General features: G+C 39.4%; 1 protein-coding gene across 4 annotated transcripts in view; it reads left to right on the top strand.

Annotated features, from left to right (window-relative positions):
• The window catches only part of TBX15 (T-box transcription factor 15), a 104,992-nt gene that overhangs the window by 38,639 nt on the left and 46,555 nt on the right, over positions 1-19,798 (top strand). For 2 of the 4 annotated variants that reach the window (XM_016924806.4, XM_016924810.4), the window contains exon 2: positions 17,835-18,048. In XM_016924806.4, the coding sequence (XP_016780295.1) occupies positions 17,835-18,048 (214 nt within the window). Of the gene's footprint in view, positions 1-4,985; positions 5,197-14,948; positions 14,967-17,834; positions 18,049-19,798 lie in introns of those variants that run through there. The other 2 variants (XM_016924813.4, XM_063798026.1) reach the window with 2 other exon arrangements.

Raw genomic sequence — 19,798 nt, 5'->3', positions numbered from 1 at the left:
GGCCTCACGGCCAGGTCCCTGCCAAGGACATTGGGTTTCTTGAGTGACTTGATCACACGCTGATGTTTCAAGGCTGGGTGCTCCCCAGCTGGAGCCCTGAAAATGCTTGTGTGACATCCTTGGAGAAGGAAACAAACTTGAAAGAAACTCCCACAAAGTAAATCACCAGGACTGGATGGTTTTCATCCAAGAGTTGGGGAGGAAATGAAGTGTGAAATAGCACAGATACTGATGAAGACATTAGTTCTCCATTAAAACCACAACTGTGTCAGAGCAGAGGAAGTTTGCTAACATGATGACCTTATTTCTAGAGGGGAGAGATTAGTGGCCTCTCAGATGCCTCTGGAAAATCTGGGCCACTTGGAAAGAATAACATAAAATATGAACAATGACACAATAGCTTTTATTTCCTGAAAGCAGGTAAGAGGGATATTGTGACAATTCATGCACAGCAGCATTCCAGTAGAAGCCTTAGAAATAATATGATAATAAATATGTAATGCATATGCTGCTATTCCCTACTCCTGTGTCCATGAAAGACATCACTAATCAATCTGGTACTCTTCCCTTTGAGCTTGCATTGGGCCTCATGCTTCTGAATTTCAAGCTCTCAAATGCCACATTCAAATGGCTAGAGCTGACATGCATGTTGAAACTCATTTGCTCTCCCTTCCTAAGAGGATATATTTTATCCTGGTCCACACTGACTCATAATTAAATTGTAAATAATGGCAAGAAGGAGGTCTTTCACAGGTAGTTTAGGAGCATGATAAGAAACATGTTGCGTTTTTTCTTCTAAGGACCAAGTTAGCAGAATATTTATCTCTAATTTAGTAATATTTATCTTGTGCAAACTGAATTCAGATGTGTAATCACAACTCAAACCATGGTAGGGTCTTTCTGGAGGGAAGAAAAGTCACTTTCTCTGAGGCAACAAGCAGCATGTTTCACAAGATCATTTTGAGAAATGAGAATCAATAGCAAGATCTTTCACTAGGTGTTTCTTTGTGAAGTTGAAAAACAGTTGCAAACATTGAGTCCTGCCACAACAGTGACTCTGTGGGGTAAAGGCAAAGTGAGGTATGCTTTGAGAGAAGAATTGCACTGAGGCCCAGAGGGGAAAAGAGCCAGGCAGGTTGGACCCTAGAGAAGTTGAGCAACTTTATGTAAAACCTGAGGTTTCTTTGGGACTAGCTTTTGTTTTAGGAGGGAGCAGAAGGCCAGCTCTGCTGCTGGTCTCAGAATCCCACAGGACCAGTCCCTGGAACATTTTGCCATTGGATTGAGCAAAGCCTTCTTTTGCTGAAAATAATTAGGGCAATTTGGCCATACTAATTATCCTGCAGCCTAGTGGCCTCTGTGTAAGAGGATATGTGATAGAGCCAATCTCTCGGTGTGGACTGTAAACTGACCTTTTAAAGATGTTATCTGTCTGCCCCCATTATAAAATGGGTTATTTTGCTTGATCAGTGAAAAGTTGCTACGTATGTCTCTTAACAGAGAATCAGAATATAGGAAAAGGCACTTAGCATAATAGAGACCCTGACTGTACCGTGACTCTTCACTGAGTCACCACTGGGGAGATGGTCAGATGCTATGCTTCAGAAACCAAAAGAACAAATGGGGTCCATTGGTCAGCACACTTGGCTGCTAGTTCCCTACCACCACAAGATAACTCATGACCTTGCTCGCATTTTGCAGAATCACAGATCATGGAACAAGATGCTGGGTAGGTCATTTTGTCTAGATCTTTGTCTCATAGGAGCAAGCAGTTAACGTCTCCATTTTAAAAATGAGGCAATAGTTGCTCAGCAAGAGTAAATGAAGTACTGCTGCTGGGGGAGGCATGGACCAGTTTGAGGAGAGAACCCAGGCTCTCAGCAAGCAGGTCTTCTCACTTCACCACTTTGCTTCACCGAGTCTCAGTTTCCTCATCTCTAATGGGCACTGCAAGTATGGATTAAGCATGGTATTTAGAGCACATTGAGAAATCTCTGCAGGGTGAATGATTAAATGTAATGCTGATAAGTTACATTTTTATATGGCACTTTATAATTTACAAAGTGCTTTCCTCTGCATTATTTTATTTTGCTGGTGCCTCATTGAGTTGGGTAAGCAGTAGGATTCCTTCTTCACTTCTCACAGATGTGTCAACTGAGGCACAACAGGGTTAAATGGCTCCTCAAGATCATATCTCTAGGTAGAGTCAGAATCAGGACTCACACTCTTGCTTTCTGATTCCAAACCAGGACTAACACTCCTACCTTCTGATTCTGAATCCAGAGTTCCTTTCACCATAAAATGACAAATAATGCAGTTGACTGTATTTATTATTCACTTTAATGACAGCAGAGTCTTCAGTGTCACAGTGTGGTAAAAATAGATGTTTAGCTGGGAGGACCAGGAGGTTCTTGGTAGCAAACAAACTGAGCTCACCAAAATGTTCTTCTCATGGGCAGGCTCCGTTGCCATGGCCTTTAGGAAAGCCTTGGCAGGCCTACCTGGGGCAGCCTCACTTACTCACTGTGTCCAGCTTTCCCTGTGGAGCTGCCTCTCAACCCCAGTGCCAGATGCAGACATTGCCTTAGAGGACATGAGGTGGAGGGATTTCTTCTGAGATACAGGGACCACTGCCTAAGAGCACATCCCCAGTGAGGGGATTGGACTGCAAGTCCCGCAACAGCAGACTTGCTGTGCAGACTTTTGGCACACATAAGGAGAAAGAACCTGGTAAGCTTGGGGTTCCTGTGCCACTAATGTTTTCCTGGGAGATAGGGGAAAAGATAACCAGAGTAAAAGCAGCAAGGCCAAAGGAAAAGCCACGTTTTCATTCGCTCAAAAATAATTTATAATTCATCTACTTTCCCCAAGTAAGTAGGTGAATATGGATTATAATTTATCCAACTTATATATATGTGTATGTGTGGTTAAAATAAAGATCAATGGAAAATAGGGAATCATACAGAGAAAGCAAGATGGTCTCAGGTGGCCATTTTAATACTCATTACTACATAGAGAAACACAATCCCTTCCTCTTCATAATAAAGATAAAATATATTTTTATTAAGATGCACCATTAGTATTCTGTGTCATATTCTTTTGAATCTTTTTCATTGTAAATATCTGGCTGAGGGAAAATGCATTTTGTTACAGCAGAATAGAGCTTGGAAAGATGGATGTTTATTACACTTGAAGAAAACCTATCAAACCAGTGTAGTCCTTAAGGCCTTTTAAAGTCATAGAGTCCTTTGAGAATCTCATAAATCCCATGCATCCTTGCCCCAGAAAAGCACACAAGCTTTTGCAAATTTAACTTATCATTTTAGGTGACTTGTAAACCTCCAAAGCTTGTCCATTGACTTTAGGTTAATAACCTCTTCATTTAAATAATTAGAAGTCAATATTTTATATAATAAATTTTTTCTTTATAAAAATATTCATCTCAAACTATGACTGTAGTTAAAATGTACAAGTATAGCAAGTGTCATATAAAATATTCTGATATCTGTGAAATTTCCTAGCCTATAGCATTTGTATTTTAAACTTTTACTCATTGCACATTCACTTATAGTTTTACTGTAGTCTTATTTTTTTAAAGATGCTATATATTGTATACTTTATTGTAATTTGCATTTGATAATACTTGTGTAGTACTTGGTATAAAAAGGGAAATCTGCCTTCACTCATAAATCAATGTTGATTATATGTAGAATATGTATATAAAGTAATACTTTAATATATACAACAGCTCATACACCATCAATAAGATCCCATCCTCCAGACTTGTAAATTCTTGGAAAAAATTACTTCCACATGTTCCTAAAAGTACTTAAGGATTTTTGACTGGTTGGTGGTCCATTGACTCTGAATATCTGACCTGTCAAAATGCCATCTTTAAACTCCAGTGATGCAGAGAGGCTTGGAATTAGCCAGGGTTGAATTTATTACAGAACAAAGAGAGGTGATGATTAACACACCCATCTGAACAGTAGGGGGGGAAAATAATCCTTGAATGGATTAGATGCCATGATCCTAAAACCACATTCTCTGAGTGTTGGGTTCTTGCCCAGGAATGGGAGAGGCCAAACGTTGATGCCTTTTAAATGACAGGGTGTCTCCATGGAACTCTGGTTAGGGACAGTTGGGTAGAGAGTTTGGGGTCAATTGAGAAAAAGCCTTTCTTTCTCCTGTGACCTATCAGATTGAGGACCTAGACCTGCTCTGTGTGCAGTAACCCTCAAAACTTACAGCCCACCTGATTAGTGTTATACAATTATCAGTCTGCCTGTCTAGGTGGAGATTAATGTGAATATGTAAATAAATGGACTTAATTTTTAACCACTAACCAGAGTTAACTTACAATTTTGGGGGGACTGTAGTATGCTGCTTTAAAGACTGGAATAAACGCTGCCAAGAAGATGAAATGAATTCTTATACACTGTCCCACTTAGTTGTGAAATAGACAGGCTCTCTCAATTCATTGGCAATGTCTGGTAGGTTCTGAACACTCCCAGGCTATGTTTTCATGGAAATTTATCTTTGTAAGAATAGTCCATGAACAGAGTACTAAACCCATTTTCTGATTGACTTTCCTATTCTCCTCTCTTTCCCCTGCTACGTATTGCAAGCTTTCTAAAAAGTATGGATTTTTAAACAGCATTGTGTAATAGCATTGATGGAGATTGACTCTGAGAAGAGGCCTCCAACAGAAGGACACCATCCTAAGAAGGAAACAGGTCATCAGAGGAAAGTCATTTTGACCCCCATTCCCTGGGAGGAGGAGTGCTCGAATCGCAAGCCCAGGTGCTCAGGAAATCTCCTGTCACTGTGAGATGGGCTGGAACATGGTGCCATGTCCAAGCTTCTAAATACAGTTCAGGCTGGGTCATCATGACAGATGCTGAACTGGCACCACTGTGGGAATTGAAGTGGGAACTCTGACAGTGCTTAAATGCCATGGCCCCTGGGCTCAAAGTCTTCCTAGGCAGGGACAGGGAGAGGCAGGGCAGAGTCTTGTGGGGAGGAGGGTAGGAGCAACTTTGGCAAGGAAATCCTGCTGTCTCGGCGACACTGCCACTCTTTCAGAAGGCAACAGACACTCAACAACACACCAGCTATTTTGGAAGCTGTCAGTTTCTGAATTGCTGACACACTTGAAGGACACTGTCTCTTCAAGGGTCATTCTGACCCTTCAAGGTAGGTAGGCCTGGGGAAAAACAGAGCCTTGTTGAAGCCAAGATGTTGACCATGGAATGAGTGGAATTAAGTGACATGGTGAGGATGACTCAAGGAGTCGGGAATGGAGTTAAGAATAACATGTTCACTTTGCGATTCCCAAATCAGCCTTCTACACAGAAGACAGTGTAAGGCAATTCCTTACCTCACCCCACCCTCCTTTTCTTGGCCATCATAAAAAATCCACCCTGGGGTTAGCATCCTCTGATGACTCATTCCCTTTTGGGAAGAGCTTTAGAGGAAAAAGAAAGACAGGAGAGACTTGGGAGGAAGACTTTTCCTGGAGGGTCTGGGAACTCGGGATGTGAGGGTGGGATTCTAAGTTTTGCAAGTATCTTAATCTGGGTTTGTTGAGTTGTAAATATAAAGACACTCAATGATTTCACTCTCAATGATTGCCTTGTGCCCCAAAAGTGAACTTGTTTCTGCCATCAAAGCATTTGATTTTAGGGTTTCTGAAGGTGGTGTGAGATGGTGGATGAGGTGAAGTTTTGAAGTGGGAGAGAATGGGGTCCATTTGTTCTCTCTAATATTTCTGGGTGGGTGGCACTGGGCATGTTCCCTTGTATAAGTCTCAAAATAGGGTTAAAATACCTACCTTTCAGGCCTCCTGCTCATGCTCCCTGGGAGCCTCACCTAGGTACTAGATTTTTTTCTGCCTCCTCAGTGTGTTTTCCTTATCCTGAGCCAGGTGAGTGTTTCTGACAAGGCTGTCCATCTGGAGTCAGGGCTTCCTGCAGCTTCCAAGCTCTGCCCTGTCCTTTCCACCTCTCATGGAACAATGCCTTTGGGCAGCTTTTTCAGCCTCAGTTGCTATCTCTGCTTCTCTGTTCAAGGTGAGAGTTTGCTCCCTGGCCCATTTTCCTTACTGAAGACCCAATATACCTCTTTTCTTAGTGATCTACCCTTTTCTCTCTTCTTTTAGACCTTATCACTTTCCTTCTCAGATATTGTGCCAGCCATTATGGACCAAGAGAGCATCACTCAAGCAGACCCACTCAAAAGCAGGCTTTCTTACATGGCATTTTTGTTGTTTCTTCTGCTTTTCCCTCTTTCTGCCTTTCCACCATTTCTCCTAACACCATTCAGTTTTGATAGTTTTGCCCTAGGCCCTGAAATATTTTCTTCATCATGTGATCTTTTCCCATTCTATATTTTACATTTTCTTTAGTGAGGTTTGCATTTATTCATTTGAAAGTCTTCTTTCTGTCTCTCTCATAGGGACAGGGAAGTGACTGAGAAAAGACTTAACGCATATGGTCATTTTCTGTTCCAAATGATGGAAACAATTTATATTAAGTATATTCCTATTGTGCGCCAGGGGCTTCACTGAGACACATGGTATCCACTATCTCCATTTTAGATGAAGAAATTGGCTCAGAAAGGTTAAGCAGCTTTCCCAGTCATAATCTGGGTCTGTGGAATTCTAAAGGAGGTTTGCAATCTTTTGCCTTACTTCTCAGCGACTCTGGAAACCCCACTTCACTGCAGACAACAGAGACACCGGATGTGTAGGGGACCTGGTGAGCACAGCAGTCATTCTGTTCCTGAAGGAGGAGGATATCTGTCTCACTACCTCTCCCTTAGCATTACTAGCTCTAGCATTTGTAGAACTTGATCCTTTCCCCATTTTATCCTCATGACTGTAAGCACCTTCTCTTCTTAGGTTAATGTGGAGGAGAGTTAGTATCTGAGTATTTTCTAGGTGTTTGACTGACTGCTTCTCACAGAAGTGACTGAACTTTTTGAAATCAGTTGAAACCCCTGAAAGACTTCGGGTCAGACCTCGCCAATCAGTTTGACACAGCTCACAGTCATGCAAGGAAAAGCTGGTAGGATTCCAATAGTTCAGGTTATGATGTCAGGAGATGACCCTAGGACTTAATAGGGATTTCATTGGGAACATGTCATGCAATTAAGACACCTCATTACTAGGGATATATTTGTCTCCTGGAAGAAGATGAGAAGAATAGCATTCAAGATTCTTCATCTGGCTCCAGCCTACCCTCCCAGATCTTCTCTGGCTATATCTCTTCTCTTACTTTGCTAAACCTACAGCATTTCATTCATTAATTCATTCAACAAAAACATTTTATTGAGTGCATAATAGGTGCCAGGCACTGTTTCAGGTGCTGAGGATACAAGAGGAATAACACAGATGTGGTCAGGATGACATAGATTGCTGCCCTCTAAATACATTTGGTAGATTTTATTGCCACGCCTCTGCCAGAAAATTCCCTTTTCCTAGAAGACCCCTCTCTTTCTTCCCCATTTCTGCCTTTGCATCTCACAGACATATCTTCATTAGGCCCAGAAAAAATCCCTGGACTTGGAGAGATTTCTCTTACCTCTAAACTCCCACAGGATTTTGTTACCATTTCTCTTAGATAATAGTATCTGAAAATTAGCATTCGTATGTCTGGATCCTTTTTGTTGATAAAGTATTAATGCAAATACACATACACAGGCACCTTGTTAATAGTTCATAAAAGTTTCACAAAGTAGATACAAATGATATCCTCATTTTACAAATGATAAAACAAAGGCTTAAGAAGTTAAGTGACTTGCTTAAGGTTAGATGGTTGGAAAGAGGAGAGATGAGCTCAAGAACTCAGTCTTTTGGATCCTAAGCCCCAGCATGCTGTGTGCTATGGTGGATTTTGACTATTCTACTTTTATTAGACTTATTTATGGACCTATCCTCTCTCCCTAAATGATTGTATAAGCTCCTGAGGACATGGATCATCTCTTATTCAATTTTGTGCCCCTAATAACACCTCGTACATTGCCAGGCCCAGCCTAGAAAATGAATATTATTTGCTGAACAAATGAATGATTGATTGAATGGATGAATTTTGATTACTGGAGAGGTTGTTACATTGTTGTCAGCCACGTTATATTTACTAAACGGGATGGTTTTCTATGTTTGCATGGTGAGTTGGGTAGATTTTAAACTTGGAATAGTTGGTGGTCTCCTGGGATCATTTGAAGGGCATTCCTGGCTGTGCTCAAATGTTTATCCTACTTACATCTTTGAAACTGCCACCTCCAGAGGCACTCTCTCCAGAAGTCATAGTTAAATTACACTTGATGTTTAGAAATTGGCTTCTTAGTTCTTCCCCTTTAATGCATCATCATGAATTTGTTTATCTATTGGTGCTCAGTGGGAACATTCTAACAAGGTATAAAGCAAATGCTTGTAAGGCCTTTGGAGAAAGGCCCACTTTTCACATCACAGAAATTAAAAGACCACGATGGCAGATACACAATGGTGCTATGACAGTGGCTGATGTCGGAGGTGGTGGTGGGAGGTTGGAAGTGGTGGTTGCAAAGAGCAAATAAACATTGACTTGGGGATGAGATAATGTATCGCTTCACCCAGGAAAAATGCCAAGAGCCTTAGGATGGGGCCTGTGTTGATAGCTGCTCACCTGAAATTGGTAAATCTTGAAGACCACCCAGTTTATCAGAATGAACTTTTGAAGGACCTTTGGTGCAAGAGGTACTTAGGTTGAACATTTCCATGTGGCTTGTGGCCAATTTTTGATTATTCCATTTATGCACTGTCTGTGTGTTCATCACGAATATTTTCTAACCCAAAAGTTGGTCTCATAAATATTAATTTTGTGGGAAGAATAAAATAAAATATTTGAAATTTGAAATTAGGACTGTTTTAGAAAAGTCGGGGCCCATATTTGTCCTTTATTTATTTTTTTTTGTTTTTCTGATATGCTTGGTCATTGGCGTAGAATCTTATATGTTAATTTGACACTTTACTGTTTATGAAGTGCTTTCATATACATTATTATCAGCTGAATTCTCTTCAAACATAGATATCCACTTAGGACCATCAAAAACTTTTGGGTCCTGCACTCTGACTTGAGTTAAGCCTAAATAAACCAAATTCTGCACAAGTAGGGCCCACTTCAGTTGCCTTCTGTCTTTCAATGCTTCCATTAAAAATTTCTCAAAGCCCAAACATCTTCCAAGTACCTTGTAATGTTTTGCTTAATGGTCTAGGCTAAAGCAAAAGGGTGATTTGACATTGACAGTGATCTTCAGTGTCTGTCACATTTGGATCTTCTACCTAGGTTGGATTGGGGATAGGAAGTGAAATATAGCAAAAGAGGCCTTTTATAGTTGTACTTACTTACTAAATAATGTTAAGTTGATGAAGAGAGCTAAAATATTCCTGAATATAACTGCCCTTGTACTAACAGGGGAAAATTCCCATCAGACCTTCGTTTGAATTTTCCCTTCTCAAAAAACCGACAGTTTTAATTTCCATAGCGCTACCTTCTGATTGAGCAGCCTGAGCGTTAACTCTGCATTTCTGAGTTCAGAGTAGGATGTGCACAGCTCTGCAGTTCTAGTTCTGAAAAATGGGCAACAGAGTATAATGAAAAGAGCATCAACTCTAGTGTCAGACTAATTCAATTCACGCTCTGACACCTCCCATTTGTATAATGTGAGACAAGCCTTTTATTCATGTCCTGCCTCAGGTTTCTTATATATAAAATGGCAGCAATAATGCCTACTTTAAAGGTTTCTGTGAAAATTGTATGAGATAATAACGTATATAAAGTGCCTAATACAGTACTTGCTACTTCTCTTCCTTTTTTTCATTTCTAGCTTCAAAGCATGCTGGATCACTAGAGGTTGAAACTTTTGCATATTGTTCTAGGCTAAAGCAAAGTTTTTTTATAATTTCACCTTTTACTTGAAATTTCAACTTTGAACAATTTTAACTTTTATTTTAGATCTAGGGGATACCTGTGCAGGTTTGTTACATGGGAATATTGCGTGATGCTGAGGTTTAGGGTACGAATCCCATCACCCAGGTAGTGAGCACAGTACCCTATAGGTACTTTTTCAACCCATGCCTCCCTCTTCCACCATCTAGCAGTCTTCAGTGTCTGTTGTTCCTGTATTTATGTCCATGTGTGCTAAATGTTTAGCTCTCACTTATAAAAGAACATGAGATATTTGGTTTTCTGTTCCTGTTTTTTTTTTTTTTTTTTTTTTTTTTGAGACTAGATCTCATTCTGTTGCCCAGGCTGGAGTACAGTGATGCCATCACAGCTCACTGCAGCCTCGACCTTCCCAGGCTCAGGTGATCCTCCCATCTCAGTCTTCCAAGTAGCTAGGACTACAGGCACGTGCCATCATGCCTGGCTAATTTTTGGATTTTTAGTAGGGATAGGGCTTTGCCATGTTGCCCAGGCTGGTCTCAAACTCCTGGGCTCAAGCGATCTGCCTGCGTCAGCTTTCCAAAGTGCTAAGATTACAGGCATGAGCCATTAGGCCTGGCCTGCTCCTGCGTTAATTCACTTAGGATTATGGCCTCCAGCTGCATCCATGTTGCTGCAAAGGACATGATTTCATTCTTTTTTATGGTCGCATAGTATGCCATGGTATATATGTACCACATTTTCTTTATCCAATCTACTATTGATAGGCACCTGGGTTGATGCCATGTCTTTGCTATTTTGAATAGTACAGCAATGAACATACAAATGCATGTGTCTTTTTGGTTAAATGCCTAATATACAGAATCTATAGGGAATGTAAACAAATCAATAAGCAAAAAGCAACCCCATTAAAAATGGACAAAGGACGTGAACAGACACTTCTCAAAAGAAGACATACAAGTGGACAATAAACATAGGAAAAAACCCTGAGCATCACTAATCAACAGAGAAATGCAAATCAAAGTCACAATGAGGTACTATCTCACACCAGTCAGAATGGCTATTATTAAAAAGAGAAGAAAACAAATGCTAGCAAGGCTGTGGAGAAAAGGGAATACTTATACACTGTTGGTGGGAATGCAAATTAATCCAGCCACTGTGGAGAGCAATCTGAATCTTTTTCAAATAACTTAAAACAGAGGTTGAACCTTTAATGGCATTGAGCCTTTGTCTGCTCAGCAAGAAACAGATATAACAAATTACTACTACCACTTCTTTGCAAAGACTCTCTCAAAGGCTTTGTTCTCAGGATGACTTTGGGTCCTTGCTGTGGTTCTATGTATCGCTGAGAGAGGTGCTGCTTGTTAAGTGGAGAGTGCTGTAGGCAGCTGGTGAGATATGATGTGCCCTTAGTCTCCTTAATTGGCTTATTGGCATGGGAATTGCAGGCTTCAGGTTACTCCCTTTTCCCAAATAGAACTTGGAGGGCATGGAGAGCTCAGAGACACCATTCCATTACTAAAGCCATTTAACAGGCTCATTTAAGTGTTTGCTATCATCATAATTTTAGTTTAATCCATCCCGGGTTATAGTTCATTCCCTTGAAGCTCTGGACTGAGTATCAAATTTGGGCTCAGTTCGTACTCAGGTCAGTGCCAAATGCTCTGCTTCTGCCATATTTAGAGTTACTCTATGAAAAATTTCATCACCAGCATTCTCTAAGATACTCGATAAAATCTGATAGCCCACAACCAATTTCCACTGCAGAGGTCCTCTGGAAATAGGAACTTACTTGCTCCTGGTACAGAGAGGGCTGCCTGGGTTTTAAGATTCTGGTATTTGCCCTTCTGTGAATGGGAGCCCTGAGATAGTCATGAGAGTTTTGGTTTTAGAGACTTTGGGATTTATGAACTAGATCAAGAAGTGGCTGTCCTACCAATATCAGATAGGAAACACCATTCAATGTGGTTGTGTACCAGTATTTGGCAGAAAAGAAAGTAAGATGAATTGTCTATCATCCGGGTTGGGTTTTTCTCCTTTAATTGTTTCAAACTATTTTCTTCCCTGTGGAAAATATGACAGCTGAGCTCCAGTCTTACAGAAGTAACACTGTGCATCTAATCTCAGAGCATTCTACATCTCTTATCTGACTCTACAGTCAGCTTACACATTTCACATAGAAACCAGGCTATCTTGCATCATTCACACACGAGATGGGGCAAAGCATTAAACTGAGCTTATGGAATTCATAGTCTGGATAGAAGACAGAACTATCACTACCTGCACGTTAAAGAAAACTTTAGCATGTAGATGATAAAGTCTAAACTCCGTATCCTGACACCCAAGATCTTCAGCCATAAATTTTTGTTTGTTCCCTGATGTCCCAAGAGTTTAGAAGAGTGACTGGCACATAGTAAATGTTCAATATGTAGTCATTTAGTTGAGTTGAACCTGACCTTCCAGCTTCATCATTTATCTTACTTCTCCTCTCCCTTTACATAATCTAAACTCTGACATACCAGTTTGTTTGTAATTCTCTGAAACTCCAAATCCTTAATCACTGTTATTCCCACTACCTGAAATTCTTTCTCCATCATTTTGTTGTTTGTTGGTTTCAAACTTCTATTTCAAGACCATATTCAAATGTTACCTCATAAAGTCTTCTCAATCCTCTCATCATTGACTTGCTTCCACTTCAAAGCTCCTCAACAATTTTCCCCACCTCTGCAGGCGTATCTGTCACAGTCAGCCTTCCTTAACAGTTTCTATGTCCTTTATACCAAATTGTGAGCTCTTTCAGAACAAGAACCTGTTTTATTTGTCTTGGTCCATTAATATGTAACCTAGTCAAGGCAAAGCAGAAATATTTGGTGACATAAAAATTGAATTAAATGTAGTCTTCTGTGCTGGACATCCTTAGGCAGTAGAATGGATGTAACCTGGACTCTGGCATCAATAATGTATAAAATGGATATAATAATAATAACAACTCTTAGGCTTGCCTGTACTAAGTGATGTTTTGCATGTACAGTCTTGGCAGAGTGCCTGACACATAGTAAGAGCTCAATAATGTTGACCATTAACTCTTTGTGTTAGTTCTTGTGAGCTTATATTCATCTCCCTGTCCCAAGTCAATAATATTATTATCAATAGAACCATTACACTATGCTTTATCATAAATATATAACTTTTTTTAGCAGAAAGATATCTTATACCCCCACCCCCCATGGTAAAGATAAGGAAACTTAGGCCAAGTGAACCAAAGAAACTTTTAAAGATCCCACTGCTGATCAGTAGCAGAGCCACAGGAGTAAATGTGCTTTGTTCACTGCAGTAACGAATAATTCCTCAAAATTAACTGTTAAGTGGAGATGCCAAGACTGTAAAATATGCTTTTAAAATGTCGAATTTGGATATTAAGTTTTTATTAGACTAAAAGTGTATGCAATTTAGGCATTTTCTATGTATGGTAACCAAATGAACCTATTGTAGTTGGTTCGCTTTTGTTAGACTTGGTGGTCTCTAAGCTGTACTACTAATCCACCCATTAGACATTCAAGTTAAAAGGGACCTTATACACTTCCAATTAAATGTGCATGTGCTGTGCCATAAGGATTAAGGAAATTGGGGACCAGAATAGTCATGTGACTTGGCCAAGATCAAACATATTTAAGCTACCTTAGTTGTGAGGATGGTTAAAATAGTTAGGGGGTGTTACAGAGTTGCCAGCTGTTTTGGCTGGGTTGAACCTAGTATGCTTTTGGGGAGATCTGACCATTGGATCAGGATGGAGAAGATGTGCATTCTAGTACATGTTAGTTTTCAATTTCTCTTGTTTCAGTGTCCTTGTCCACAAAATAGACATACAAATACAAGCTATGTCTATCTTATCAATGGGAAGACAATATTAGGTAATGTGTAAAACATAAATTAAAAGTTCTTTTATTATTATTGCTAGAGTGAGAAGTGAACGTACTCTAAGCTAAACTCAACTTTCTGTGGGAACTTAGTGTTACAGCATTCATTTTATCAAAGTGAAATAGGTCAGAGATAGAAAGTAAAATGATGGTTAAAATATCTTTTTAAAGGATTTTTTTGGGGGGATGAGAATAGATATGTTGCTTTGGCCCTGTGAGTCACAAAATGTTCTCTAGTGACTTGTAACTGGCTCAGCACAGGTTACTTAAGTTTTCTCCTTTAGCTGCCTTGGTTACATGTAACATTTTATATTCCTGATTTACTTAAACTTCTTCTGTTGAAATACTATTCTGACAGTATCTGATAGCCAAGAAATCCTGCATCATTCATATGAGTTCCTAATGGCTATTTTTTGAGGACAGGAAGTCACAAATTGCCAAGAATAAATGACCTTGAAAACACAGAGGTGTTTTTTGATCTTTAAGGGACTGACTGATTATATTTCTAAATGGATGATCTGATTTGATTAAAATAACCAGCTGTGTGTTTCTTCCATGACTTAGATAACTTTATTATACATCCTAATTAATAGCTAAAAATTTTGATCTGGTTAGCCAAAATATTTTCTATAACTATGATTTAGAAATGTATTTTACAAAAGATTAAATTTTATTTTTACCTAGGCTGTTAATCTTGACTCCGAGATTACTATTTTAAGGGTTTTGTAGGGTTGCTTACCCCATGGGTGGCCCTAACCCTTCTAGAAGCTTTTTAAAAAGAGCATCTATAAAAGTAACAGTAACTTTATTTCAAGATTATAATATTTAAGAAACAATTGAGAATAGAAGATTGCATATGCATTCATGTTATTGAACATGTGGGCTGTTGCTTACATTCTTTATATAAAAGTCACTGGATCCTGTTTTGTGAGAGAGTGAAAATCTAGAAGTTCAGGGTATTTCCAGTTAAATAAATGTCTTTGAAAATCCTCTTCATGGACAAGTACTGCCTATGCCTCCACAGACTTGCCCATTTCCTTTCTAGTAACCATGGGTTCCCCAGGAGTGTTCCAGCCCTCTTGGATCTCTTTCTCTTCTGGACTTCTAAGAGACATCTGAGACAGTATGTAATGGTGTGGAAAACTGTGTGGCAGTTATTTGTGTTGCTCTCTGATTATTTTTGAATGCTCATAGTCTCCACTGTACTGTACTTGAAGAGAGGTCCCATTGTGTACTTTGTTATTTCCCAGAATCTAGCACAGTGCTGGGCACATAGTAAGCACTCAATAAACACATAATTAATCAACACTAACTGGGAAATTTCTTAAGGTCTTGGATTCTGTTTCTAATTATCTGCATGGTACTTCATCTAAGGCCATATGCTGATAGGTGCTTATTGATTGATTTGATTGAAACTATAAACCCTTATAGAATACCCACTCAATTATTTAACTCCTATGGTAATGTGAATCTGAGCCCCCGGTCTTTTCCCTTATTTAACTTGTCTTGTTCAAAGAGTTTTAAATTTGATGTTTCTAATTGAGGTTACCTGGGTTAGCACTTGCACTGGGGAGGATTCTTACATTCAGGTCATTAGAGGTGGAATCCTTAAGTTCATTCTTTTTCATTGCACATTGAGGACCTAGGCCCCCCCGTGGTTAAATGGCTTGTCTAAGGTTATTCATTAATTCATTTGATGTTACATTTTGAGTCCCTGTTTTGTTCCAGATGACATACTGAGTTAAGGGTAGAGTCTCTTATTTCATAATTCTCTAGCCGTAGTCCCAATTCCAATCTCAGCCTCAATTTAGCTACCATTAATACTTATCTCTTAGTGTAGTGATACCTTTCCTTCCCTTTTCCAGTTCCTAAACATACATTGGAGAAATCATATGTCCAAAATTTCTGCTGGGTCCTACTTAAGGTGTCTGTTTCCAATTTTTTGTAATTGTGGCACTTTATGGTGAATTTCGTAACTTTTCGCTTCCAAAGGCAGGACAATAATATATTTTAAAAATCTTTTTTTGAGGAGTTTTTTTGAAAAATTTACAGTATTCATGATAAGTGAGGAGCTCTTAAAATATCCCAGACACAAAATAGGATTTGGGAATCCATGTCTCAGGGGACATGAATTAGTGTGTTTGGCTGAGTGTGTGATGATATAATGGCTCTGCTACTGAAAGGCATATAGAATCAGGCTAGGATATAGATTTGTCACTCAGCAACAGCTGTCATCTTAGATAAGTAGTTCTACTTTTCAGTGCTTGGAGAAGACCAAAAATAGCTGCTACTTAGTCCTAGGTATAAAATTATGTGCTTAGACATGTAAAACCTAGTTATAAAACTTTATAGTTTTTTTTGTGGGTGGGGGGCAGAGGGGGAGGGAGAATGAAGATAGTGACTACATCTTCATGTAGTGATTATGGGTAAACTGAAGTTTTTGGTCAGAAACTTCCCCTTTATTTAGAAGTTTGGTTTGGTTCTTTAACAACCTGAATATCTTCACAAGTGACAGGTGAGGAATTAGGGAGATGGAGAGAAATGACACTTTTTCCCCTGTGGGCACTTTATTCCCTGTGGCTTTGACACAGCTGTTAGATATTCTTGCCAGAGATGCTGCCTGGGGTTGCAAGAGAAAAAAGTCAGTGACAAAAGGAAAGAAAAGTAAAGGAACAATGGGATGTATCTTTCACAGGTCTGCAAACCTGCTGCAGGTAAGTGAGGTTGGCAGCAATGTGATTGGGCATTATGTCCCGTTCTTTTCCATCTTACTAGTGTCAAGGATTGATGCTCAAGAAGCTCTGACCCTTGACACCATTGAAAAGTCACTCATCAGAGTACAACACTTGTTTCCAGCCTTTACTCATGTATATATTTAACTCCAAGGAAAGCAATCAGAATTCTAGATGTTAAGGGTGGGTTAGAGAAATGGATTCTTAGGCTTGACTTGCAGCATCATTTGACCTAAGAAAATTATACTAGATAATCTGAATTTGAAAAATGTTAGTACATACAATTCTTGGCATTAAGCTCCTAAAGGTAAATATTTAAAATTCCAGAAAATCTTCCCTGGTAAATCTGGCTCTAGCCTTCTCCATCAGTCAGCTTCCCCTGCCCCCCAGCCCCACTTGTCTTCATGAGTACAGAAGACACAGGAAAGGACCATCTGGCCCAGCATGCCAACTTTTTATTTGGTTGCTCTCAATCCCACCTTCCTGTTTGGATCACCCCTCCCCTCTGCCCATACTTCAGAAACCAATCAAGGTGTCTCCTGAACTCATTTATTCCCTTTGTTTCAACTGCCTTTTTGGGTAACTTTTTCCATATGCTTACGTCCTTGACTCACAACAGAGGTTTTTTTCCCATCCAAAATGGCCTGATTAGACTCTTAGGAAAAACCATTTACTCAAATATATGACAAAGTACTTCCAAAGACCCCAAGCAGCTTCTCATTACTTTTGATGGCCATGGCTTATGTAAGTAGAGGAAAAATTTCTGTGTTTAAAAATAACTGACAGGCAGTGATGCTGAGTGGTATGGAATTGAAGAACATAATGTTTGCACTGAATCTTTACTCGCACAAATGTAATAGTCTAATCTAGGTTTGGACCTGTAATTTATAATTATTTTAGTTTAATTTGGCATTTATTTTGTTGCCCCAGTTTGGCCTCATTCTCTTCAACATGGTGACATTAGTACTATTTATATTGCCTGTTGTGGACCAATTTTCTTCAGCTGTTGCTAAAACTTACTAAAATGCCAGATGTCATGTTGGAAACACGAAACCTGAAAGAAGGTCATAAATCACAAAAACAAACCATAAAAAATAATAAAATACCCTGAGTGCTGTGCTCTGGAGCTTCCCAGCTTTAAGTCTCCTTTTGTTTACCCCTCTCCCCACTTCATTGCATTTCCCACCCCCATCTTTTAGGGCCAGGGGTGAGGGGAGCTCAGCAGTTTCTCACCTAAGGCTTGATTGTTTATTTTGCAGATTCTGAGCAGAGCACTGGTTCAGATTCTGAGGTCCTCACTGAGCGGACTTCCTGCTCCTTCAGTACTCACACTGACCTGGCCTCTGGTGCTGCAGGCCCTGTGCCTGCTGCCATGTCTTCCATGGAGGAGATTCAGGTGGAGCTGCAATGTGCTGACCTCTGGAAGCGGTTCCATGATATTGGAACTGAAATGATCATCACCAAAGCAGGCAGGTAAGGACAAATTCCTTTGAGTGGCCAGATTCAAAGAATTTGCAGAAGTAGGAGCCATTACATTCTTCCATTCTTATTTATTTGTGATGGCATCAACAAAACCAAAGCAGCTTGCACTCACTTCTCTGCATTTGGACATCTTGGTAAAGTTGTTCTGTTGTGTTTGTTGTGATTGTATTATTTTCCTCCAAGGGCCAATCAAATGTAAGTCATGTAAATCACAAACATTTTCCACCTACAAATTTATTTCAGCTAATATTGGAAGTCCATGGGATCTTAACAGCCAAAATATATATTTCCAAAGCAAGTGTTTACTTCACCATTAAATACTTTCAAGAAGTTTGCTTCCCAAATAACAACTTGCATCTTCTAAAGTATTTAAAGCAACAATGCTTTTGTAATAATTTTTTAAAAAGAATTGACTTGATGCATATTCTGAGCCTGTTGATGTCCATTGTGTTTTATCATTGACTTGAAATTATTACACAACTTTATTGGTGACCTATGGAATTTCTTGTAAAACTGTTTTTCTAGGATTACAAAATTTTAAAAACACAGCTTCTCTTGATATAGACACTTTTAGTTAAGCTACTCCTTTATTGGTATGTTTCAGCTTTCCATAGTTAAGTATTTATTTTGTGCTGGACACTCAACATACATCTTTGAAACTTACAGGAACCCTATGAGGTTGGACATAATCATCCCATATATGGATTAGGATGCAGAGGATGAAAGACATTAATTAGCTTGGCTAAGGCACATGGGTACTAAGAGGCAGCTCCAGAATTCTGCATAAATCTGTGTGGCTCTAAAACAGTGGTCTCAACTCTGAACTGTTAAGAAATGGCTGTAGTTCTTGCCCCTTGGATTCAAAATGAAACGATTTAGATAAAATTAAATTTGGGCCGGGCACGGTGGCTCACGCCTGTGATCCCAGCATTTTGGGAGGCCAAGGTGGGTGGATCACCTAAGGTCAGGAGTTCAAGACAAGCCTGGCCAACATGGCAAAACCCTGTCTCTTTTAAAGTTACAAAATTTACCTGGATGTGGTGATGGGTGCCTGTAATCCCTGCCACTTGGGAGGCTGAGGCAGGAGAATCACTTGAAGCTGGGAGGCGGAGATTGCAGTGAGCCAAGATCGTGCCGTTGCACTCCACCCTGGGTGAGAGAGCAAGACTCTGTCTCAAAAATAAATAAATAAATAAATAAATAAATACATTTGGACTAAGCTTTTCAGCATATAGGAATAGTTCATTGAAATTAAGCAAAACAGTTATGCTACTTTTGTGTTTTCAAAGCCAGTGTACATAATCTCACATGTCATGGGGAACAAAAATCGCATCTTACTGATTGTGAGCTGTTTTCATGAACATAGCCATTTAAAGTAAAATAATATTTTGATTGGGTCCAGTTTATCTACGTGTATATAAGGAAACCTCCCAAAACAATAAGATATGACAAAAACATGAAGTTAAAATAAAGCTGAAATTTTGTTCATTTTCTTTCTTTTCTGGAGCTCTCTTCCTTCTCTCAGTAGTGAATAAAACCATTAAAGGCTTCCTAGGGGGAGAAGATGGGCTGGATAACTGTGTTCAATATCATCTCTTTTTCGTTGCTTGGGTCTCAGTGTACTTCTGTTCCACATTTTGTGGTGTAAAGGCTTGGAAGAAAACAAAGTAACTCAAGGAAATTTTTTTTAAAGTTTTTGGTAGAAGAGTTGGTTTGGAGAGAGAAGAAATATTACATTTTT

Source organism: Pan troglodytes, chromosome 1 (genome assembly GCF_028858775.2).
Source record: "Pan troglodytes isolate AG18354 chromosome 1, NHGRI_mPanTro3-v2.0_pri, whole genome shotgun sequence".
NCBI classification, from domain to species: domain Eukaryota; kingdom Metazoa; phylum Chordata; class Mammalia; order Primates; family Hominidae; genus Pan; species Pan troglodytes.
This window is presented reverse-complemented; position numbering and strand designations above follow the sequence as displayed.